The sequence below is a fragment of the Elephantulus edwardii genome, unplaced genomic scaffold (genome assembly GCF_000299155.1).
Source record: "Elephantulus edwardii isolate Elephantulus edwardi_28Jun2011 unplaced genomic scaffold, EleEdw1.0 scaffold00042, whole genome shotgun sequence".
NCBI classification, from domain to species: domain Eukaryota; kingdom Metazoa; phylum Chordata; class Mammalia; order Macroscelidea; family Macroscelididae; genus Elephantulus; species Elephantulus edwardii.
The window spans coordinates 8,851,108-8,877,354 of record NW_006399792.1 but is presented as its reverse complement, the minus strand read 5'-3'; the positions used below and the strand labels follow the sequence as shown (position 1 = coordinate 8,877,354).

The window sequence follows — 26,247 nt, the reverse complement described above, 5'->3', positions numbered from 1 at the left end:
TCCCACATGTATGATTACCTGGATGGTATTTCCAATAGGAGCCCCTGGGGCACCTTCAATATTGGGCTTTGAAAACGATGGTGGCATGCCTGGTTGAGCAAGGGGTTGCTGCTGTATGCCATGGAAAGGCTGGCCACCTGGAAGGTGTGGCTGTGGGAATGACGGTTGGCTTGACAGTGGTACTGGAGCGGAAGGTTGCTGCGGCAGCATCTGTGACTGGGCATCACCCAAAGGGTTCATAATTGGAGATGTGATGGGGACAGGAGGCATAAAGTTCTCAGGCATCTTTCAAAAGAGAGGAATTTTAAAAAAATAAACAAATAAAAACACCAAAAGTAAGAATAACAAGGATGACAACATTTCCTCTGATTTTTAAATAAAGGAGTTAGATTATAGCCCACTGTCATCATTTGGTTCTCATCCATTGTACCACTTCTTCCAAGGAAATAACTTCATAGGAGACTGCCCATTATTTTCCCTCAGAGTGGCTGATTGATTCAAACTGTTTAACTCTCTGTTAGCAGCCTGATATGTTAAATATGTCGCCAGTGCTCTCTCTATTATGAATAATAATAATAAATAAGGTGGTCTAGTGGCAAGAAGCTGCACTGTAATCCCAAAGGAATACAGTTCAAGGCCACCAGCTGCTCCATGGGAGAAGGATGCACAATCTCCTCCCATGCAATTAATTAACTGCCTCTGAAAATCCGCTGGAGAGTCAGCTATTGTGACTCTACAGTACACAACAACAATAAGAATTTTATTTCTGCAAATGAAATTTTATAAAGAATTCTAGGAGACAACAGACAAAAGCAGACCCAGCAAACATAGACTTCCCGTCTCCCGTTGTTCTCACAAACCTTTTCTCAAAATGGGGAGCCAAAACTGTGGGGCTTTGAAAATGAATGTTAAAATCTTAATCATTTTAGGGAGCTGTGGTGGCCTAGTGGCAAGAAGCTGCACTACAATCCCAGAGGTACACAGTTTGAATCCACCAGATGCTCTCCTGGAGAAGTCAGATGTGATTTGAAGGCACACACACAAAATAATAATAATAATAATAATAATAATATCTTAATAATTCTATCTAGCAAGACTAGAAGCAGGACTGTCTACTTCATCAATTCTATCACACTAAAATAGATCAAGTTTCTAATTATTCCTAAGCTACATTCTGGGGTAAACAAGAGTTTAAAAATGAAAACAATGCAGAACATTCGTTTTGCCCCCAAGGGAAAGAATTTTATGCTTTTAAGACTCTCAAAGAGTTGTCACCTAAATATAGGGTTCATTCACTTTTTATATAATTCACATTCTCTATCATCAGTTTTCATTATTCCTGGATTCTGTACCCGTGAGCTTGTCTACTCATGACAATGTATGTGTAATCTCAGTCTAACTACTCATGGCACTTCTGTGACCATTTGCAGACATGCACAGTGGCAAGGAATCTGAGCTGCCTGATGTGCATGCTCCCCCTGAGGTCACACAAGGCAGGCCACGTGCTGTCTAGTTTCAGCTCTTACACTACACACACGTGAACTTCTCAGGTTTTGGAGCATCATATTTTTTGCACTTTTTTGTGTTTTGGGTTTTTTTTGGGGTGATTTACTATTTGAAACAGCTTCTAAGAGGACTGCTGAAATATTACCTAATGGTCTCAGAAACAAAAAGGATGTAATGTGCCTTATGGTAACAATATGTGTGTCAAATAAGGCTTATTCGGGTAAAAGTTATAATGCTGTTAGCCTTAAGTTCCATGTAAATAAATTAACAATTTTAAATAAACTAAAAAAAAAATTCAAATCCACTGCTGTTGAGTCGTTTCCAACTCACAGTGACCCTCCATCAGGTTTCTGAGGCTGTAAATCTTTACAGGAGACTGCCCATCTACTTCTCGAAGAGCTGCTGGTGGATTTAAACCGCTGCCCTTTGGGTTAGCAGCACAAAGGTGACACACTACATTATCAGGACTCCTTTAACAAGTTAAATACCTCCTTTAAAACATAAAACAAGGTTATGTATTTATGAGTTCATTGCTATGTCACGATCAGAAGTAATGCTTCAGTATTCACTAATTCAGTGTTGGTAGCAACTTTATAGAACATAGTGCATAGCTAGATTTTATGTAAAAAATAGTTCAGAATACATTTATCAAATTCATGAATAATACTGTAACCCAAAGACCAAAGCAAATGCTAAAAAAATAAATCCAACTCCTATCCGTGAGAAAGCTAGAACTGTGTTTCCTATTTTTTGAAAGAGACCTATAGAAATTTACATCTTGCCTCTTAAAAAGGCTTTCTTATCACTATCATCAGACTAAGGTTTCTCTTTCTTTCTTCCCCTCACAGGTTAGAACACATATTTTGAAACATACTTTAAACACACTAATGAGTAACTCTGCCTTTAATAGTTTCAGGGAAGCAAGGTGTACTTCATGGGGCAATCCTTAGGGTAAAAAGATGGCCAGGAATAAATCTTTTTCTAGTACCTTTTTTTTTTTGGGTACTCTGTTTAACGCTGGAGGATCATTCCAACCATTCTGAGGACCTGTAACAGATAAGAGGCAGCATTTCTCTTTAGAATCCTGAAGTGAAGAAAATGAAATAGTATCCATCACATAACTTTAAATTCTGCCTTGAACTTGAAATAACTGTCACAAAGGTTTTACACTCTGAGCTGTGAGGATCTCTAAGTCCTGGATTCTCAAACTCATTACCTCTAATAATCACACGCCTTGATTTAATAAGCAAAACACTGAAATTAGTAATCTGGAGTGGAACAGCTACACGAAGTTTATGTACATGGAAGTCTTTCTACAGAGGTTTGACCCTCCAGAGTCTCTCATTCTTAAGAAAAAGGACAGTGGGTTTGCTTAAAAGAATCCTGATACGTTCAACATACAAACAGTTCAATATACTTGAATCATTCACAAATTTCAAAGATTAATTGATCACCAGAGGCTTCTTTCATGGCAGTATGAGTAGATTCTAACTACTTGCCTAAAGATAACAGCTGAGAGCTTACCTTTACACTAACCAGGGATCTGAACATGACAGAAACACTTTTTAAAAATTATAAAAGTAAAAGACCCTAACTATAAAACATCAAAAATTTTTATGACTTTTGCCTTCAGGATTACTTGCAAAGTAGACAAGCACTCAAATATCTCTTCTTATACTTTAAATGCCTAGGTGGGGGGAGCTCAAGCTGACAACATACATAAAATTAAATTTCTGTCAACTTCAGTACATTTCCTCTCTATAAATAAACAAAACTGGTACCTTAAGATGAGAATTCTAAAACTATTTGTATTATCAGGTAAATTAAATTAATTCTAAAATTTTATTCAATTAAGAAGTTCAAGGTAAAATGATACTGATCAGATTTAGAGTGTCATTTGATTTGAAGTTCACATGCATTATTTTAACTGTCCATTCATTAATTATAGTCAATGATTCAAGGATTCCCAAAGGCATATTTTATGACCACTTCACCTTCCAACATAAGTGCTTGATCTTGGATAGACTGATTTTCTGTAGACAAAATGTAAATGTCACTTAAATAAAAACATTCTAAACTCTACTTCTTATTTTATAATTATTTCTTCTCCTTTCTTAACCCACAGATTAAGCTAACTAATCTCAGAAGGAATAAAACTTTTAATTATGCCCTTTGACAAGAAATGCCTTTTTTCTAATTAAGAAAGTAATCACTTTTTAGGTAAAGTAAAGTCATTTAAGTTGTGTCAGACCCTATTAACTTTTACACATTACTCTGTTTTCTTCATTTTATCCCTTTACATTAACAATATCTCCTTAATTAACTGTATCAATTATTTTTCTATTTGGCCAATAGAGCCCCCTAATATTACTAATGAATAATACTGTGGTGACCAATTATTTCCATACACTTTGGTATTATTTTGTGAATTAAGTTGTGAATGCATGTCATTTGACAATCTTATTAAAATGGCGATTCCAAGTCAGTAGGTATTAGGACAAATTCTGTAGATCCAACCTAGCTCCCAGATGGTGCTGGTCCAAAAATCTTGTTATCCCTTTCAAGATTGCATTCTTTTCTGCTTTGAAGTTTTTTTGCTGAAATCATTGGTTTTCCTTAACAGAGGTCATTTTGAATGAATTGAAAAAATGTTTTGCAGTAACCTGAATTTTCATACAGTTAATAGGATACAAACATCCTAAAGGGTCTCTGGTGCTAGGACTGGTGGCATGAGAAGGCCAGGATCTTCAGATTCCTGCTATTATGCAAGACTCACTAGATGGCAACACACATTAAGAGTGGGGCAGCTTCTCTATCTCACATCCATGAAGTCAGATCTAACACATAGTTAGCACTGCTGTCGTGCTGGTTCTGATTCACGTTGTTAGGTGCTGTCAAGATGACTACAACTGATAGCGACACTAGGAACAATGAAATTAGCCCTATCTTGTGCCACCCTCAACATCTCTTATAAATTTGAGCCCACTGTTATAGTCACTGTGTCAATCCATTTTATTGAGGGTCTTGTTCTCTTTCACAGGCCCTCCACCTTTCCAAGTATGTCTTTTTCCAAGCACTGGTCCTTCCTAACAACATGACTAAAATACATGGGACGAAACTTCACCATCCTTGCCTCAAAGGAGTACCCTAGCTGCACTTTCATTGGTCCTTCTGGCAGTCCACGGGATATTCAGTACTATTCTTCACCACAACAACTCAAAGACATCAATTTGTCTTCTGTCATTCTTAGTCACTTCGTCTTCTATCATTCTTAGTCACTGTCCAACTTTCAGAAGCATAACAAGTATTTGAAAAGATAATGTCTTGGATCAGGCACACCTTAATTTTTAAACTGACATCACTGCTCCTTAACACCTTAGAGAGATCCTTGACAGCACAAATACCAAATGCAAAACATCTTTTTTGTTTCCTGACTGTTAAGTGCCAACAGTGTTGACTGTGGATACAAGCCAGACGAAATCACTAAGATGGTAAATCTTTACTCCACCTATCATGATGTTGGCTGTCTCCTGGGCTTCCAAGGGTGTAAACCTTTAAGAAAGAAGACTGCCTATCTTTCTCCTGCAGAGCTGCTGGTAGATTTAAACTATCTGTGTTTGATACCATGGCTGCCTCTAAAGTCCAGATGTGGAAAAAGATAGGTGGGCACTGAGGTTCCAAGGTCACAAATGCCTTAAATAAAAATTTAAAAAGAAATGGAAGAATTCTTCCACACTGTCCTAAAGGAATCACTTGTGCACTACATTTGATAAAAATAAAAATGCTAGACAATCTTAACAAGGCGGTACTACTTTTCAATGCTACATCTGGGTGCCCCCAGCGGCCTGTATTCTGTAGAAATTGTAAATTCTAGGGGAATTATGAACAAGAATAAGAAGGTCAAATAAATATGTAACCAAATCAATGGTTCTTTCCACAAGAACAACGGGATATACAGAAGTAGTAAACACAAATTCCCCCAGGAAGTTCTACCTTTCTTAATTCTGACTATTACTTCTTTAGATTGAGAACTGAGAGAGGTGGACCTATCTTCACTGCCACAGATTCTGCCATGCTGCCCACAATCTATCTTTCAAGGCCATTTCTAGATTAATTTCCCTCAAACAACATTCAGACCACGCCATTCAGCAGATCAAAAACCTTTCACTGGGACTGTTCTTATGATGTATAAAGCTCTTGCCTTGGAACTTAAAACTACAAAACTAAGCCCAAATATAAATTTTATGTTTTGACCCATAATATGGCTATGAGCTGTTCAGCAGAAATGTACTGTCTTTTTCTGCCTCCTTCTTTATCATCCTTCTGTCTGGAATAATCCTGACTATGGATTCAACAGTTATTTGCCAACAAGTTATTGAATGGATGCTTTACTGATTGTAACATCAGCTCCTCTATCCCTAGGCATAAAATGTTATCTTTTACTAAGTTAGTGGAAATGAAAAATCTCTAGTGTCTTCCAGGAATTAAACACTGAATTTCTAAGTCATGTATAGAATCATAAACCTAAAGCATTAAGATACATTAAAACAGAAAAGTGCAACAATAAATGGAAATCCAAAAATCTCTGTAAATGTTCATTAAAATTATTAAAATAAAATTGAAAAAATAAAAAAGATACATTAAAACAGAAGAATTTATAGAGAAGTCATAATTATTTATATAATCTGAGTAAATTTTTTAGAAAAATCTAAAAATACATATCTAGAAATGTTTCAACTATTAATTAAGGTGTAAGACTGTTAACATGCAAGAAGTAACAAAGCAGTTAGGCTTAGTGCATGCCAAATTCTGAAAAACTGTTTGGTTTCTTCATTACTAGTCACCATTTCTCAGCCATGTTAGAGCATCTGTTAGCTTGTAAATAAGCAAAGATTTATGTCACAGGCCAACTGCATATAATTTCTAATGGATTTTGCTTAAGAAGGGGGGAAAAAGGTAAGCAAATATTTAAAAGATACAAGTAACAATTCCTAGAATAGTGTAGCTATCTGATTTTTTAACTTCCATCATATACACTAGGACAAGTCTATGTGGTACAAAAAGACTGACTCCTTTAAAGACTGAGGCTGGGATTTACATGTTAACTCAGTGACTATTAGTATATGCAATGCTGAGAGCATTATAGATCTCCTAGGAGACTAGGTTTATTCAACTGTAAAGTTAAAAAAAATCAAATATTCCTATCTCTCACGGTTGTGAGCCTTAAAACCTAATACATGCCTAACATGTTTCTTCCTTTCCTGTACCACTTTTTAACTGGAAATTACTTGAACCCATACTCTTTCGCTCAAGAATACTATCCAGAATGGACAGTCTTTACTTATCCAGTTCTAAAAACAGTCCTTCAGAATTCTACAAATGAATTACCATTTCTACCTAAAATATCCATTAAACTATTAATCTAGTAAACCATCTATAATACATTATTGAAATTTTTCATGCAGTAAAAGATGTTGCATATAATGTGTGCACACACTTATGCATGAGAATTTTGGTACTTTGGATTTTAGTATTATATACCAAAGAGGAGAGGAGATATGTGTATATGTGTCTCATGATAGATACTCTGAATAAGGAAAACTCCTGCTTTAAAACTTAAAAAAGTAAAACCATATACTCAACTCTCAAGAACAAGATTTATCTCTCAGCCTGCTCAGTATTACCGGCAAAGCAGGCACTGCTTTCTATACTTTAAAATGATCAACTATAATCCAAAAAGGAAACTATTTTCAAATACTAAAAAAGCACAGAGCTTAAACCTGGACGAAGATTTTCTGTAATTACAGTTTATTTATTTATTTTAAATGCTTACGATGTAGCAATCATTTTCCATGTATACTTTCAATATGTTTCCATTAAGTGCCATCGAGTCGTAGGCGACCCATAATGACCCTATGAACAAAAGACCTAGACACTTGTATAGCTCTTGTCCTTTCTCCAGGCTTTCACTATATTAATGAATTTAATCCTTTTGAACTTGGGAGACTAATACTATTATTCTATGAAGAAACTGAGGGTCACAGAATTTAAATCATTTGCCCAAGGTCATACATACAGCTAGGAATCAGTGGAGCTGTGATACTAACCCACACAGTTTCATTCCATACTTGTGATTACAATGTGGGTAGTTCCCATCTCTATCGAGCTCGTTACTCCCTTTTTTTAATAGTACCTATTTGTGAGGTCCCTTTGACTATCCCAAAATGAGAATCAACTAATATGCCACCCAAAATTAATACAGTATGTTAGCCGTAAAAGAACAATAAAACGATGTTGTAAAACAAGTATATTCCACACTAAAACAACTCCTACATTTGTAATTCTAATTAGAAATCTTCTAAGTTGTTGTTGATATCAAGTTTGCTGTTGGTATATGCCATCGAGACACCTGTGACTCATAGCGACCCTGTGTACAATAGCTCTGAACTCTGCTCTAGCCTAAGCCATTCTCATTGTCTCCAACACACCAACTTCCATTACCCCAGTTACTGTGCCAATCTATCTCATCTGGGACCTTCCTCTCCTGGGTTGTCTCTCTACCCTTCCAAGTATGATATCAAGTAGGAGACAAAAAAGGCATGCCTAGAAAATTCCAGAATTGCCTGAGAGGGCAGTATCACACTAAGAGAATCACCCCACTGTCATACACTGATTTCATTGCTGTTTAACAGGCTCTCTTTGTCAGAGTTGTGTTTTCTCATTTTCTTCTCATGGAGATCATTTCTTATCCTTACAAATAAAATTTTAAGATCTGTTCGGCCTCATTTAAGAAGACACTGTGTTGCTTAATTTCCATGAAAAAGTTTAAGCTACAAATACCTTTATGCATGAAAACTTTTCAATAAGAATAGAGTAACTGTGCTCGAGTAAAGGAATTAGAGCCAACTACATGTGGTCCAAACATCACTTAATTGCCAATTAATTTCTTACCCCTTCTAACATTTTCTTCCCCTTTTGGAATTCTACAGCTTTCCTCATTTAGTAATTAAAAGTTCATTATGGGAGGATTGCAGTTTTAGAAATATTTTTACAATTAGTTATAAGAACCCAACCAATACCTCATATTATCCAGTTTACAAACAGAGATTAATTCCCTTCCATCCACCCATCCAGTCATGAAAATATAAAGGAGGAAGCCAAACCAAATCCCTGTCAAGCGCAGACCTGTTCTTTGGGACGCAGGCAGCTCACTGGCATCAGGCAGTGTACCTGTTGTTCCAGGAGGCAGTGCATAAGCTGAAGATGATGGAGGAGCTCCTGGTCCGCCATGCTGGAAGGATGCTCCAGAGGAAGGAGGGGGAGGGAAAGAAGCAGCAGGGCTGGAGGTAGGTGGAGCAGTCTGGTGTTGAGCTGCATACAACTGAGACTGCCCAGGATAGGGAGAAGCAGAAGATATGTAAGGGGTGTTAGGGTAAGCATTTGAAGCAGGAGGAGCAACAGGCTGCTGAGGTCGATACATTGCAGACCCCCCTGTTCCGAATGAATACTGCTGGGCCGGTTGATAAGCTACACCGGAGAAGAAACAGAGATTTTTTTTTAGTTAGTTACAAGTTCCTTGAAATGCAATCATATGACCAAAATGCTATTTTATGGAAATTATTTTAAATCGTTCTTCTTCCAATAATAAATTATAACCAAAAAGTAACATTTATATTTTTGATAGTTCAAGTGCTCTAGATATACTTAAAGTCATTAGGTGCAACATTTTAAAACTACCATCCCAAAGGTTGTTCCTGGCTTTGAAAGTCTTTGGATTATTAGATCCCAAAACTGTGAAATGAATTTTTTTTTTTTAATTTTTTTTTTTATTACTTTTTTTTCCTTCGCGGTCAAAAAAACTGCAGTGATCCCTATTGACCACTAGATGGTACACTCTTGGTATCACACTGAAATAATTTCCTTTATAGTAAAAGTTTCCATTTGGCTGCAGCTTTAAACCTCCCTACATCAGAACTACAGGGTGAGCATTAATAAACCAAGCATCCAGTATAATCATCAGTTAATGATGCTGAGTCCAATTCTGGGTCTGAGCACAGTTAGAGATCAAGAATCAACTCACTAGGGTCCTTGATAAAGCAATTACTATGTAATTATTACTATATGCTGTGGAGTCAAAACTAACTTACAGTTAATCCTCTAGTAGGTTTTCAGAAGCAGTATAATCACTTAGGAGGAGATTAGACATCTTTCTCCTGGAGAGCAGCTGGTGGGTTTGATCTACATGCTTTCAGGTTGGCAGCACAGTTCCTTACCACTAGACCACCAAAGTTCCCTATACTATGTAACTGTTAATTTTGTTATGTACCATTGAGTTGGAGCCAACTCACAGTTGACCCTTTGGCAGGTTATCACATGAAAGGAGACTTCCCTTTGTTCTTGCCCACAACCAGCTACTGGTTTGAAACGTCATGCCTTTAGAGAGGCAGAGCAGCTCTACCACTAAGCCACCAGAGATCCCTATACCATATAACAGTATACTTATATTTGTAACACTGTTAGTTACAAAGTAATCAAGTGACAACTAATTCTAAAATGAAAAGTCCTGAACACAGATTTAAAAAATTAGTTGCTGTGAAGTCAAATGTTAATCATGGTGACCCCATGTCCTTCAGAGAAGTACTCTACTCCCCAAGGTTTTCAATGGCTATGATCTTTTGGAAGTACTGTAGGTTGTCAGGCCTTTCTTCCAAGGCACTTCTGGGAAGTTCTGAATGGTCAAACTTCTCATTAGCAACTGAGCACTTAACCATTTACATTAGCCAGGGATTCAGAACCCAGATTAGGGAGATTCTAACATTATCACATTCTGTGTGACCAGGGTTGTTGCTGTTAGATGGCTAAGTATGACTCACAGTGACCCTATAAACAGCCAGCCTGAACATTACCCTATCCTGCGCTATCTCATCATTTCTGATATACTAGAGCCCACTGCTGACGTCACCATGTCAATCCATCTCCTTAGGGGTCTTCTTCTCCTTCATTGACCTCCATCTTTCCAAGCATGACACTTTGCAAGGAATAGCCTCGCCTGTATGTGACCACGGCAGGTATGAAAATTTAGTACAATCGTATCCATTTCCTATGAGGTCTCTAAAGTTAAAACTTTCATATTAAAATATGTGTGAAAGGTTTCATCAAGTTTATATTTATGTTAACAAGAACATTCCTTGTAGCACCAAATGTTTGGATTAGTGGTTACCTAGGGGTCTTTTTATTTCCTTTCCATTTAAGTTATAGTGATCATTTTTTACTTTCCAACTGCTTTAAAAAAATGCTCCTTGGGAATATTTTCCTTCCTCTTCAATACTAGTTTGTGTATATTTCCTCAAGAAACAGAAAATACACTAAATGAGTTCTGATACTCTAAGTTTTGATACCAAATTCATGGGACATTTGACTCTTTAGTATATCTTAGCAATGTCTCAAGAACAAAAGCCAACTGTTCTGAACAGACAGAATACTGTTTCTATGAGTATGTGGAGTCTCACTGGGAAACTACATTTCACTATAACAGAGTTCAGTATAGAATGATGTTTTACTTGTCAAAATTTATTTGACTGTGGGTTTTAGAGCTTCAGAGTCAATGGTTACTACATCAGATGAGATATTGGGATATTAAGGGACTTCAAGGTTATTCTACTTACGCTGTGGCTGTGGATAAGGTGGTACCTGGCTGTGCATATGACCTGGAGATGTGGGTAGTTGAGCGGCAGTATTTGGATTAACATTTCCATGCATTACGAAACCTGGAGGTGGAGGATTTTCTCCCTAGTAAATGAGAATATGGTAAGGAGGAGGATTACGTTTGGAATCGGGAATTTTACCAGATGGACTTGCAATTTCCTAAATGAAATTCTTGTTTATTAACAAAACCACCACCAAAAAACCCCCAAAAAATTGTATTCCATTTTGTACGTTCTATCTCCTCAGAACACCACATTTACTGAATAATTTAAAGATCAGACAGGTTTTAAAAAAAGGCAACGGATGCTAATAGCCTCATTACATAGAGTCAGTGATATTCATAAGTCACCAGGGCTCTTCCATCCTAGTAAATTCCATCCACTATTACACACTCTGGAAATGCGTATGAATGTTACAAAGGGAACAATGAACACTGGCTTCTCTTCAATTTCTGAAGTACTTTAAAAAAAAAAAAGAAACCCTTCAGTGAAATCAGATCTAATTGTTAGAACCTCAGTTGGTATTTTTCTAGTTCAAGTCAATTTAGAACTGCAGAAGGAGAAGGAGAAGGAAAAAAATCAACTGAGCTAAAAACTGCTTCTTGCATCCTAAAACTATTAAAATGTAATGAGCAGGCAGACAGATTTGGAGAAAAGGAATCTGAGGAAGAGGGGGTTAGAGACGATAACCTATATATATGTAAATGAGCAGAATTCTGCTCAAAGAGGAATAATGAAGGATATACCTGTGTGTCAGAGGGAGAGGCTGCAGGTGGATGGCTGGGAAGGGCAGTAGGAGTTTTGTTACTCCAGGTAGTGACAGTAGGGGCAATTCTAACCTGAATTGAACAAAGAAATACCAATCACAGAAAATAAAAAATGAAAATGTTAAAAGAAGAAAACGAGAACTAAAACTTCATGATGTCAGTTGCCAAATGCAAGCAAAAAAGTAAAAGTACCAAGAAAGCATTCTATTAGTCAAGTGATTGCATTCAAAGCAGATGAAATTTCCAATGGAAAACAGAATCATAACAAAAAGAAAAGGGATAAGTAAAAAATTAATATCAAAACTCAAAGCACAAGGCTATCCAAATGTAAAAAATAAGGCAAGGAAAGTTAGGTCTAGTAAGCAGGGAAGGAAATAATATATTGTCGGAAAAAAGAGATAACTGAGTAAAAAAGTTATTTTCTAAAGCACTAATAGGAAGCATGCCGTCATTAGATCTGTATTATTAAGCTCCATTTTCTGGATTCATTAGAGCCACAAAAATCATATTAATTTCATATGAGGCTTTAAAAAAATCACAGTCAGAGAGGGTTAAAGCTGAAAAGGACACAAAGCATCATCTAAGTCTAATACCCACCCTGTGCCATAGAGAAAACCAATGCCCAGAACACAAAGGGTCTCGCCGAGCCCACACTAAGTCAGTGGACTCATTTCCGGTCTCATGATGTTGACACCAGTGTCGTACACCAGGTGATCTGCTTACCCTCAAGTCCAATAGTTTTCAAATTTTTTTTGTTTTAAATATTTTTATCAAGTAAATCTTTAAAGTCTTCTAAAACAGATAAAATGTAATATTGTGTTGCTGAAATGGGGTAGAATTCTTCCTCATCTGGCAATCTTGTCATCTCTTTACCTCTGCCTATAAGTAGAGAGGCTTAAAACCCCACATCACGGTCTCCATTCCTTCATATTGTAAACATTAATCCAGAAAGTAATTTTTTAACATTATCAAAAGCTGAATTTTCATTTATAATGGGAAATTATTAAAACTCTGACCCATGCCTTTTCTTTAAATTCAGTTTTGCCCTATTTTTCTATGGTTTTAGCAAGTTAAAAAATAATAAAAGTCTTTTAATGTTTTCATTTTTTTCCAGAAAGATAAAACCTAAACATGAAAAAAAATATTCTCTTCTTGTACAGATGTAGAGAGTGCTCTGTTCCATACACTGACAGTGCACAAGTGTGGTTTAATACAAGGTGCTCAGGCTCTTTAATCCAAACTACTCACTGACTGGCATGTGCCACTAAGAAGTTCAAGCTCTGCGTCTTAAAATTATCACGTCTTCTGTCTTCTCTCTAAATCTTCTTGTCTGAGATATCATGGAACCACTTAATACAGATTTTCAAGTCCAGATTAAGTTCCATGGGGGTCCAAGGGTCAATTTAGTCTATTTTGTTCTCCAGGTACTCTCAACAGCTAAAACAGTTATAGGCAATTACAGCAGAATTTCAATAAATACATGCGAAATGCCAAAGTTCAGAATATTCCAGGTAGTTTAGGTACAAACTAATGTAACCTATCCTCATTAAGTACTAGTCAAAATTATAATAGGAAAAAATAACATAAACAGGATTTATTACTTTTAAAAGTTTTCATGGCTTTATATTTAATTTGTTACAACCAATTATAATAAGACTCTACCAACAGCAATTTATTTTCTTTTCAAATAGGTATCTCTTTACTATGGTATCAATCAAGATCATTTGTTACTTAGGAAAAAATACTTTTCATTTTAGAAAAGGAAGGTAATCTACTGGTCTGAAAATAAGTATCTAAATAGTATACTGAGAGGTCAGCAGCACAACTCCTACCAGACTACCCCACCAGACTTCCCTCCTTTCCTTCTACTTGTCTTTGTTTTTCTCCATTGTGTACAGTGAATTTCTAAAATTAAGAGAAGTGTTTTCTATAAATAATGACTATTAATTTAAAGTAAAAATTAATAATTAATTATTAACTCAGGGTAAAACTTTTCTTCAAAGAAAGTTATACAAGATTATTTATCTTACAACTTCATGACAGAAACAAATAATTCAAAAGAATTGAGAAGTAAATGACTGACAATGACACAGGAAAAATAAATAACTTCTATGTGTCATGTTATAACTTGCTTCTTTTCATACTTGCCATGACTTGTAACTTCATAAAACTTGAGCCATTATTTTTCCAACATTCAAAGATCTCTACTCTAGAAATATTATTGTGATTATATACATATGAATAATTTAGAAGAAGAATCCAAAAAGGCTATTTTCTAAAAATATTCTATAAAATTAACCATATCCTCCACAAGATTGTTCCTGCTAGTGTACTTATAACTTGTTAGATGAATCAGATAGTAGATAACTCAAAGGCAAAATCTCTAAGAGTGAAAAGTAATTTACATCTAAGATACAACCTACCTGACTACAGTAAAGGAATGATTTACAAAGGTATGTTGTTATGTGCCATCAAGTCGCTTGCAACTCATAGTCACCCTATATACAATAGCTCTAGATTCTGCTCTATCTTGAGTCAATTTCACTGTCTCCTACATACTTATCCCCTTTACCAAAGTCAATCCATCTCATCCAGGGTCTTCTTATCCTGCAGTGTCCCTCCACCCTTCTCTAAGCACTGGTCTCTCCTGGCCATGTGCCCAAAATATGAGACAGGCTTTAAAATTCTTGCCTCCAAGGAGTAGCCTGGTTTTACCCTTTGCAGGACAATGCTGTGTATTCTCTTAGCAGACCATGGTATGTTTAATACTCTTCTCCACAACTCAAAGGCATCGATTCTTCTTCTATTTTTAGTTTTGCTGTCAATTTTCCTTTACTTTAAAGCATCTATTCTTCTTCTGTCACCCTTAATCACTGTCCAGCTCTCTGATGCACAGCAAGTAATTTTGAAGACAATGGCTTGGATCAGGTGCACATTAGTCTCTAGATGGACACTGTTGCTCTTCAGTACTACAGAGAGGTCCCTGACAGCAGATTTTCCTAATGCAATTTGTCTTTGATTTCCTGGTACCAAAAGTGTTGATTATGGAGCCAAGCAAGCTAAAGCTGTTAACAATCTCAATTTGCTCTCTATCTATCATGATGTGGTCAACTGGCCCTGTGGTAAGATTGTTTTCCTAATGTTCAGCTTCAACCCATATTAACATAAGTAATATTTTTGAGACTTGAGAGACTATGGTGCCCAGCTACTACACCTGACCACTCTAAAAGGGATCATACTAGAAGGTCCTGGACAGAGTAGGAGGAAAAATGTAGAACAAAACTCAAAAGTAAAAATGACCAGGCTTACTGGTCTAACAGTGTTAGGACCCCTGTGACTATGGCCCTTTTGTCAACTTTTACTCTAGAACAAAACTCACCACTGTGGTTCAACTTGCAGCTAAACAACTGGCTTACATAAAGTCAAGAGTAACACCAGAGAGGCAGTCACTCCATAGAACACACAATCATATATGATCTAAAAGTAAGCATTTGCCAAGCGACAAATCTCACAAAGCAGGAAGGGAAAGGCTAGAAGGATGAATGCCAACAGGAATCATAGGGAGAAAACAGGAGGAGTAAGGCTATGTGTATTAAAACAAAATGTGTACGAATGATTGAATGGAAAACCTATTTACTCTGTCAACTCTCACCAAAATCTCAATTTAAAAAAAAAAATCTAGACAGTACAACTACTAAAACAATATGTGGTCTAGGGTTTACCATACTAGGTCTCTCGCTGACCAAACTAAAACCATCACTTTGCCATAGGTTGTTGTTAAAGAGTAACTGAGTCATTCCAATCACAGTGACCCTATATAAGAGAACAAAGCACAGCCCAAACTTGCACCATTGTCACAATTACAGTACAAGAAATACACAAATGCCCTTTCTGCATTGGAACCAGATTACTTACATGAGGATAGTATTGTTGAGGTGGAACTCTTGACATCTGTGCGTGGCCAGCAGTGGGTCCAGGCCTGCCCTTGTAAGGAACTTTGGGTGTTTCCTGTCTTGATACAGGTTCTCCTTGTGCTCTACAAAGTCTGTCACGAAGCTGTACAATATTTGCCTATTTAAAAAAAAAAAAGCCTAAGAAGAAAACTGTTACAATTCACTTAACTAAATGGCATCATGATTACTTTTATAAAGTAAAATTTAAAAAAAACATTCAATTGGCCCCATTTTGCTCAAACACTCAGTCAGTATTTATGATTACAGATGTTCAAGAAAGACCTCAATGTCCGTAACACTGAGCAATCTGTAATTTTAACTGAGGCAGAAACTTGAATTGTGACTACTGAATGGTTAGTATGTGAGATCAACATCTTCTGTTGTTTTTTTATGATGTAAATAATTTTCACAAAACACAAAAGTACGGTTGGTCAGCAGCAATGGGGGCCACATTCTTCGGGGAGGTAGTGAGAGCTCCCTGCCGAGCTGGATCAGAAGATGAGGAGGAGGAAGAAGAGGCCAGGAGGGAGACACCAGAGGACAGAGATGTCCGGCGGCAGCTGATGCTGAAGAGGCAAGTACAGCTTCTTCAAAGACAGACGAAAGCATACTTGGAAGTTTCCCTGCTAGAAAAGTATCCTTGCTCCAAGTTTATACTTGCTATAGGAAATAATGCAGTAGCATTTATATCATCATTTGTTCTGAACTCAGGCGTCTGGGAAGAAATTGGTTGTGCTAAACTGTGCAATGAATGGTGTAGAACCACAGATTCTATAAATCTCTCCTCCACAGAGGCTTTTTGTGTGTTTTATCACCTAAAATCAAATCCTTCGGTTGTACTTTGTCAGTGCAGTTGTTATGTTGCAGAAGATCAGCAGTATCAGTGGCTGGAAAAGGTTTTTGGTCCTTGTCCAAAGAAGAAAATGCAGGTAACCATTCTCACATGTCGACATATCACCAACTATAAAACTTCAGAATCTACGTGCAGCCTGCCATCTCCTTTCTTGAGAGCCTTGAAAACACAGAATTTTAAAGATCCAACTTGCTGTTCACTGTTAGAACAGCCAAATATTGTCCATGATCTTCCTGCAGCAGTTCTAAGTTACTGTCAAGTGTGGCAAATTCCTGCCATTCTATACTTGTGTTATACTGATGTCATGAAACTTGATCCTCTTACAGTAGAAGCTTTTAAGCCTCTGCTTTCTTCCGGAAGTTTGAAAGGTTTGGCTAAGAATATTCCCCAGAGCATGGAGATGCTGAAGAAACTGATGACAACAAACGAGGTTCAGAGTAACATTTACACATGAGTCCAGAGATCATTTTTTAGTGTATCTTACGCACTCATCCTTTGAGGCTTTGGAGGGGAGCAGTGTGCACTGTTTTTGTTTTTGGGTTTTTTTTGTGGGGGACTCAAAAATAGAATAAATTTATTTTAAATTAAAAAAAAAAACAACACAAAAGTACATAAAAAATCATTAAAAAGCAGACTAAAAAGAGCCTACAAATAGAATAAAACTAATAATAAAATTATGAAATATTACCTGTAAGACTCAAAACCAAGCTCCTTGAGGTAGAATGAATACACTGACCAGAGAGAAACATCGTACTCGTGGAAATTCTCTTCAAACCTTATCCTAGTCCCTACCCATGCTCCATTACTGCAGTTAGAAGCCCCTTTTCTAGGTGCTCTCGTAGCATTACCATTTTTGTTATAGCAACTATCATGTTTAAGGATTTCTTAAGTTCACTTGTCTAGAATCTTCTTGTGTGTATGTAATTTCCCTGAGGATAAAGATCTCAGCAATCATGTTCATCATTGTTTACCCAGTTAGTTGTTGAACTGGACTGATATAAATAAAATTAAAAAGTCTGAGTTTCATTATACACTAAATAAACACAACAAATTATGCTTGGTATGTGGTTTTCTCTTCCTTACCTACTTCTAAAATAAAACCTTCCACAGACATTATCAGATGGAAAGGGTAGAGGGGACGAATGTCATTAATACTTGGGCTGGCACATGTGGCTGCTTAAAAACAATCACACACATTCTCCTTTGTTCAAGTAAGCAGCAACATTTTTAGCTTTCCAACATAAACAATTTCTACACTGACCCTTATATAATGAAGCAGCATTTGGCTTAAAAAAGAAAAAGCTTTTTTACTATTTTCTTCAAATATTATGCAAGTCTAGTTTAAGAACATCCTATCTCTCTGGGCACTCCTAAAATGACTGCCACAAAACTATTAATAACATTCACTTGGAGGTTAGGTGATAGAAATCCAACCACTCCACTTACTAGTATGTGTATGTATAGTATCAAACGCTATCTATTGGACCCATATTACTTATCTATGAAAAGAAAAAAAACTGTTAATTCCAATTACCTGGTTGGTATTTTCAGGTAGAAAGGCAAGGGCTGCAGCAATACTGCCCTGAGCTGCTAACAAATTGGCATACTGACTCATCTTCTCAGCCAAAAGTACCCCAACAGTATTAGTGTCCATGTTTTGAGTGAGTTGTACAGCTTTTCGTAGAATGACAACTTTTTCAATTAGATCCTAAATTAGAAGGGGAAAAAAAGAATGTCAGAAAGAAACAGACATATTGAGATCATGTATTTAAGAAAAGATAAAAAGAGTTACTAAAATTTCCAAAACCTATTTCAAAGTATAAACAAAAAGGCAAATAATCCCATTTTAAAAACAGGCAAATGATTTGAAGTTATTTCTCAAAAAAAGATATAGAAATGGCCAATAAAAAAACCATAAAATTTTCACTATTCTTAGTTTCTAGGCAAGCACAAATCAAAAGCACAGTGAGATATCATCTCACCCTCTCTAGAATGGCTTTTTAGGTGCTGTCATGTGGACTAAGACTCACAAGGACCCAATGAGTAACAGATATAAACCCTGTCCTATCTAGTGCCATTCTCATACATCTTGACACACTTGAGCCAATAACTGTAGTCAATGTGTCAATCTATCTCACTAAGGGTCTTCCTGTCTTTCACTGGCCCCCTATCTTTCCAAGCAACATATCTCTTTCCAAGGAACAGCTTCTCCTAGCAACATGCCGAAAAAATATATGAGATTAAGTTTCACCATCCTTGCCCCCCCAAGGAGTATTCTGGCTGCACTTTTTCAAAGACATATCTGTTTGGGTACTTTTGGCAGTTCATGGGATATTCAGTGCTTTTCTCCAGCAGCATAACTCAAAGGCATCAATTCTTATTCTGTCATCCTTAAATACTTTTTTTATAAGGTTGAGAGAGAATACATCCTAGAGATATATTATCTCCAAGAATGTGAGACACTGGTATTATCTCCAAGAATCTGGGATCCTAGAACATTGCCAGCTAGAATATAAAATGGTACAGCCACTATGGAAATCAGTTTGCTGATCCCTAAAAAAAAGTTAAATGCAAAATTACTCTATAACCTTGCAATTCTACTCCTAGCTATGTATCCTAAAGACTTAAAAGGCTGGGACTCAAAGATATACTTCAACATCAATGGTTATCACACTGTCAGAGTTGAAGAGAAACAACCATCAACTGAACAGAAATGTCCATCAATAGGCCAATACTTATTTACATGTTTATACACATATACACACAAGATTATTATTAGTCAGCCATTAAAGAAATGAAGTATTTAATGGATTAACTATGTAAAATGAGCTAGAGTCAAAGGCCAAATATCATCTGAGACAAACACATAGAAATAAAAGGTTTAGCAATGGTTACCACAGACTACAGAGAGGAGGAATGGGGATTACTGCTGAGAGACATTGAAGTTCTGCTTGAAATGATGTAAAACTTTTGGAAATAGATGTTGCTGTCACAGAACATCGAGTCAGAACCAACGCATTATTGACCCTCCAGCAGGTTTTCAAAGTCTGTAAATCACACAGGAAGAGACTTCTCATCTTTCTCTCAACAAGCAGCTGACTGATTTGAACTGCCTGCGTCTGGGATGGCGGTGCAACTCCTTGCCACTAGGCCACCAGAACTTCCTTGGAAATATGTTGTTGTTGTTGTTATGTGCCGTCGAGTCGCCTGCGACTCATAGCGACCCTATGTACAACAGCCCTAAACTCCGCTCTGTCCTGTGCCAATCACACTGTCTCTGACACTCCCATCCCAATTATCCCAGTCACTGAATCAATCCACCTCATAGAGGGCCTTCCTCTCCTGCACTGTCCCTCCACCCTCCCAAGCATGATGTCCCTCTCCAAGGACCGGTCTCTCCTCACTACATGTCCGAAGTAAGTTAGACGGAGCCTCAGAATCCTTGCCTCCAAGGAGCCACCCGGTTTAACCCTCTCCAGGACAAATCTATTTGTTTTCCTAGCAGTCCATGGTATTCTCAGTACTCTTCTCCAGCACCACAGCTCAAAGGCATCAGTTCTCCTTCTAGCCTCCTTGGTCATTGTCCAACTCTCTGATGCATAACAGGTGATTGCGAAGACCATGGCCTGTATCAGACGCACCTTAGTCTCCAGAGAGACACCACTGCTCTTCAGCACTTTGGAGAGGTCCCTAACAGCAGACTTTCCCATGGCAATGCGCCTTACCAACCAATACCACCCTTGGTACCCACAGTCAAGAAACTGTGTTACAGGGCTCTGCTCCATGACATACAATCTCCTTCCACAACCTTGGAGATAAAGCTGGGCCTTGAGTCTAAGCCTGCATACTCCTACAACTTCTCAGAGTCCTATACATACTGACTGAGGAGACAAGGCATGCAGGAAACATATCTGATATATTTTGAAATTTACCATTTGTGCAAAACTAGTCTGGGTCTTTATTTTTCTCATTGTCAGGAGTGATGAGGAACTCCATTTGCCTTTTGGGAAGGAACTGAAAACTTCAAATGTTTTTATCTTTTAGACTGATAGTAAAATTGAATTATAAGTCACTTAACTTTTCTAACCTGGCAATTGATCATAAGATTCGGGTAATAGCCATATTTTCAAATAAAGATGCTGTTTTCGTTCTTTTTTTTTTTTTTTTAAAGCACTACACTATGAAAATCGGCTGACAAGGGCCTCTTCAAAATTCTACAAAGCAGTGATGTCAGTTTAAAGACTTAAGGTTTGCCTGATTCAGACCATGCGCTTTTCAATCACTTGCTATGCATCTAAGAGCTGGACAATACAATTAATAAAGATGACAGAAGAATTGATGCCTTTGAGTTACGGTGCTAGAGAAGAGTACTGAACATATCATGGACGGCCAAGAGACCTAAGTCTGCCCTGGAGAGGGTGAACCAAGCTGTTCTTTCAAAACAAGGCTTTCCTTTTCAATACAGAGATTTTAAAAGAAACTATGCTGAGGGAAAAAGCTCTCTGCAAAGAAATAAAGAATTATGCATAATGTTATACCTCCCACGCTCTACCCCACACTGCCTCCTTTTTGCCTGAGGCAAGAAGGATTACAAGAGGCAGAGAGAAGAAGTGGAGAGACAAGAGAAACACCCTGAGGCTGTTTTTAGTGCCTTGGCACCTACTTTCCCCAGTAAACTGCCAAATCAAAACCTTAATCTGAGAAACAGCTGCAACTCAATTTCAAAAAATAATATATATTATCACATAGAAAAAAGAACACAACTTCTATTAAGTAGGGTTCAGGTAATAAAGTTCTAAAACAGTTTTTAGAACATCATTTGATCATATGTGAGAGAAAAGGAACACTAAAAAGTACCTTTCTTTTCAGATACCAACCTGAAGGGACAAGGGGTTGCTTCCTTCTTGAGCTTTAGTCCAACATGCAACTAGTTTCTCTACATTCCCCGCACAAATATAGCAGAGACAAGCCTGAGTCTGCAAGAGGTTATCACCTTCATGTTCAAGCCTGGTTCCCAAGAGATCTAGAGGTGAAAAGAAAAACAAAGTAAGATTATGCTCACAGCAATTGGAGTATGATGTCATGAGCAGCCTAATAAAAATCCTAGAAGAAGAATTAAACTTCCCAACCAATGAGTAACAAGGAGAAACAAAATCACTGTCTTAGAATAAATGTACATTAAATCCTTCTTTAAATCAATAAAAACAGGTGACAAATTATATGTAATAAACTATTTCATCACATTTTATACCTAAGTATAGAAGTGATTTCTGATAATTATTTTTTAAAGGCAAAAGGGAATGGTAAGGAAAAAACCTCTAAAAATATTTAACTCCATTTCATTACAATCAGGTGTTTTTATAAATGAAGAGTGAAATACAGCACATATGGAATGTTATTAAATGGCACTGAGGCCAATCATAATTATTTTATTAAAATAATTCACAAGATGTATATTTTTTATCTTTTCAATACTTTCAAACTTGCAAATGATTCTCAGACTAGGAGTCTTACAGCTTCTTTCAAATACTATTTACTCCTTAGCCAGTTTAGTCAAGGTCTTTAATGGTAATTTGTACCTAAACGTTCTAATTACAGTTTTTGTTATTAACAGTGGCTGTTCAGCTGGCCCCCTGAATCATGGCAAACCACACACACTGTAACAAAATGCAGCCTGGTTCTGAGCCATCCCTATGATCAATCACTGAGCATAATATTTGTGGCCCACAGTTTTCACAAGTTGGTCTGGTGGTTTATTTTTAAATAAATTGCCAGGCTGTTCTTGTCTATCTCAAAGTGGTATTAACATAGAGTTATTTATTATGGAGTATTTTATAGATGAGTAAATTGAAGCCTTTGGTGGCCTAGTGGCAAGAAGCTGCACTGCAACCTAAAACGCAAGCATTTCAAGGCCACCAGCTACTCGCCTGGCTAAGGATAGGCAATCTCCTCCCAAAGCAACACCTGCTGGAAAGTCAGCTATGAGTTGGTTCCAACTTGACAGTACACAACAACAAACTGAGGCCAAAGAGTACTTTTTCTAGGTGACACAGTTAATACTAGGCAGGGACAAGACTGCCAACTCTAGTCTGGCACAAAAATCATTAAATAATATTTTTTAATGATATTTTTACAAATAATGAACAGTTATGGAGAATGTATTTAATAATTCTAATAAAAACACTCAAAAATAATTTCTTTTTTCTATTTGTGACTGGCAGATCAACAAAAAAAATTTTTATAAAATTTGTCATTCATTTACACACACACACACACACACACACACACAAAATGCTGTATTTGTAATCTATTCAATACAAAGCTCATTGTCTTTTCATCACCCAATGAGAAGCTGATACCCAGTTGTATCCCCCTAAAGTGTATAAAAAGAGCCAACTTTGTCTGCTCGAGGTCAACTCCTCTGTCTCCTGCGAGAGATACGTGTCGGCCCGGAGCTCCGCAATAAACCTCTTGCCTCTTGCTGTTGCATCAAAAAAAAAAAAAAAAAGCTGTCTTACCACAGAGGGCGGAAAATTCATCTGGTTTAGCATAAGTCAACACTGCAGCTAAAGCCTCCCTCCAATTTTTAAGGTTACAAGACTCCACAATCTCTTTCCAGTTCTTCATCACCACTGCAGTGATCAGCTTGAGAAAATGAAACAAGTGGAGAATTAAAGACTTATTTTTCAAAATCATTATTCACAGTCTTTCTATTTCATGCAAAATAAAGTAGGGCCAAATGTATCTCTGGACCAAAATTATAGATATTTTTCTCTTCCTCATAAAAAACAAAAAACCCCACAAATCCATGCAAACCATTTTATAAAGTGCTGAGATGGAAAAGTAAAACTGAGCTTCATGAAGATGGCAAAAGACTTAAAGGCTAAAGGAACAGATAATGGGTAAGGAGCATGTAGTGTATGAGCGACTGAAAGGCAGCCAGTGTAGCTAAAACACAACAGAGGAGAGATTTGACAGGAATCAGTCAATGCTGGTGAGAATGAACACTAGTATAGAATAACATTCACATCAGGTAAATGAACATCAAGCAGGAGCCACAAAAATTTTCAAAGCCCCTGCTCCAGAAATTCTGCTCCGAGGAGGAAAGTCTAATTCAATAATTAGAAATTTGAACAAATCTTTGGCACAAGGAGGATGTTTATCACTATATTACTTATATTAGGAAAGTATTAGAAACTAAACCTCTAAAAATAAGAAAATACAACTTCATTATACCATATTATAGAGTATTCCAAAATATGTAATAATTTTAATGATGTGGGGGGAAAACTTAAAATAATAAGTAACAAAGTCAAGAATAAAACCATATATATATATATGGCTCTGATTTTAAAATCATTATATAAAGACATATATAAGGAAATACACCAATTTAATAGTAAAAGTAAGAAAAATTAAGAAATGTTGGACATTTTCTGTGTTTTAACCTCTCCATAATAAAGTACAAAAGTATTTTAAAAATTTTATAATTTTATACAAAGAAAGAATAATAATTAGAATTATACAAAAATGTCAACAAGAAATATTTTTGGGCCATGGAATTACAAATGAATTTTTTTATTTTTACTAATTTTTATAGTCAACTCTACCACTGAACCACCAACACAAAACAAGGCAAGATTCAGTTGTTTTGAGTTGTAGGTGACTCCAAGGCACTTAACAACAATATGACAACAACATATTTCAACTTTTCTGTATTAAGTGCATTTCTTTTATAATCAGAAAAATAAGTATGATTACTTGTCAATTTAATAGTTGAGTAAACTGCTGGTATACCTTTAAAATAACATACCCTGGTAATTTTGCTTTGGGATTTTGCAAAGTATTTGTTCTGGGTTCGAGCCAAGAGTTCTTGTCCACCTGCTATGGCCAATATGATGGCATCGGCCATACGGTTATCATGTAAACAAAGGTCAACTGCACTTTCAAAATTACCCGTCAGCAATGCCTGAGTAATTAAACCATCAATATCTGTAATAAGGAAATGTAATACATCCAAGTTAAAGGTTGTGCTAAAAAAAATTTATAAACACACCAAAGAATACAATGCTAATCTTTAAATAACATCAATGGTAGGTTAACTTCTAAAACAATGCATTAATACTTATAGATCTATAGAAATACACTGAAATATATGTAAAACACATTTTCCCACCTACTTTAATTGGATTAATAAAGATCATTACAAAATTTCTATCACTTAGATGTAATAGAAACAAATAATTACTAAGGCACTGATCAAATACATTAAATGCTAGCTGAGCTCTTAACCTCCTATAAAAGGGCTCTTAATGCTTTTTTTCTTTTAACGAATCAGCACTGACAGGTACATACCTCCACTGACAGAAATATTAAATGTCCCTCTAGCAGAAGATAAAAATTCTGATTCTTGGTTTTCCGCTTTAATTCTCTAAAGGAGTAGAAAGAACAGCAATTTAGCTAGGCTAAAGCTATGAAATAATTTACGGATAAAACAAATCTATGTATGATTACTCAACTATGACTACATGTTACCTTAAGTAGTCCAGAAGTTATCATTTTTAAATTTTCACTAAGATAAATAATTATCCCCTAATTACTTATTCCTATTATGTACTCCAAGGTCATAAGAAATTATGTTAAATAAATATAAGAGTAAAGAAAAAAATTTTAGTGTATATTACTGGTATCTTAAAAATTATTTAATTGAAGTGTCTGTTTTCTGGATGTATCAAGTAAGAATGGCTTGAAACATGGGAAACATTTTTTAAAAGCACATTGTATTTAAGAGTATACCAATCTTGCTTCACATCTGAATATTTCTATGCATTAAAGAAAAATGTGAAATGAAATAATGAAAATATGCTTTAGGTTTAATTATAAGTATTTTTATTTTAACTGAATTAATTATGAGAAAAATCACTATTTATAAATATTCACTCAAAACTCGCGCACACACACTCACTAGATGTCTTTACTGTAAGAGTGAACAAGATACAGTCTAAAACAATTATACACTGTTTTCTGAAATCAGTTCTATCTAGAAGGAGATCTAGCAAGAATATATGTAGATATAAATTTATGAGACTACTTGCAAAACTGATTAAAAATTAATCCAATAAAAACAAAGACAATGGAGACATGTTGCTTGCAATTACCTTACATGTTCCTATTTTTTAAAAAAAAAAGCACGTTAAAAAAATTTTTTTTATTATTTTTGTGTGAGTGTCCCGTCAAATCAGATCTGCCTGGTACAGGAGAAGATTGTCCCTCCTTCCCCAGCAGAGCATCTGGTGGATTCGAACCATGCGCCTCTAGCATGTTCCATCATTTATGTACAGAAACTTAAAAGATAAAAATATACTAAAGGGAGTAATTTTTACATAATATCGGTTTTTTGCATGAGGTAAAATACCTTCTATACTTGCAACTCATAGCGACCCTATGTACATCCGGCCTCTGAC

At 36.3% G+C, this 26,247-nt stretch overlaps 2 protein-coding genes across 10 annotated transcripts in view; one reads left to right on the top strand and one right to left on the bottom strand.

Moving 5' to 3' along the window:
* SEC31A (SEC31 homolog A (S. cerevisiae)) overlaps nucleotides 1–26,247 on the bottom strand; it is a 90,360-nt gene that overhangs the window by 8,948 nt on the left and 55,165 nt on the right. For 3 of the 8 annotated variants that reach the window (XM_006885267.1, XM_006885266.1, XM_006885269.1), the window contains 10 exons: nucleotides 25,139–25,214; nucleotides 24,597–24,775; nucleotides 23,302–23,428; nucleotides 21,661–21,806; nucleotides 18,318–18,491; nucleotides 15,893–16,048; nucleotides 11,172–11,295; nucleotides 8,692–9,033; nucleotides 2,495–2,553; nucleotides 19–285 (listed from right to left, as the gene is read on the bottom strand). In XM_006885267.1, the coding sequence (XP_006885329.1) occupies nucleotides 19–285; nucleotides 2,495–2,553; nucleotides 8,692–9,033; nucleotides 11,172–11,295; nucleotides 15,893–16,048; nucleotides 18,318–18,491; nucleotides 21,661–21,806; nucleotides 23,302–23,428; nucleotides 24,597–24,775; nucleotides 25,139–25,214 (1,650 nt within the window). The remainder of the gene's footprint in view (nucleotides 1–18; nucleotides 286–2,494; nucleotides 2,554–8,691; nucleotides 9,034–11,171; nucleotides 11,296–15,892; nucleotides 16,049–18,317; nucleotides 18,492–21,660; nucleotides 21,807–23,301; nucleotides 23,429–24,596; nucleotides 24,776–25,138; nucleotides 25,215–26,247) is intronic. The other 5 variants (XM_006885268.1, XM_006885271.1, XM_006885270.1 and 2 more) reach the window with 2 other exon arrangements.
* Nucleotides 16,371–17,237, top strand: LOC102875630 (proteasome assembly chaperone 1-like). Of its 2 annotated transcripts, XM_006885265.1 has the most exons (2): nucleotides 16,371–16,763; nucleotides 16,827–17,237. In XM_006885265.1, the coding sequence occupies exons 1-2, from the start codon at nucleotides 16,371–16,373 to the stop codon at nucleotides 17,235–17,237; spliced, it is 804 nt and encodes a 267-aa protein (XP_006885327.1). The 2 variants fall into 2 exon arrangements, with proteins under 2 accessions (XP_006885327.1, XP_006885326.1); XM_006885264.1 differs by having other exon boundaries at nucleotides 16,371–17,237.

Coding starts and splice junctions, on each gene's coding strand:
- LOC102875630 (XM_006885264.1), top strand. CDS start 16,371: ATGGGGGCCACATTCTTCGGGGAGGTAGTGAGAGCTCCCTGCCGAGCT.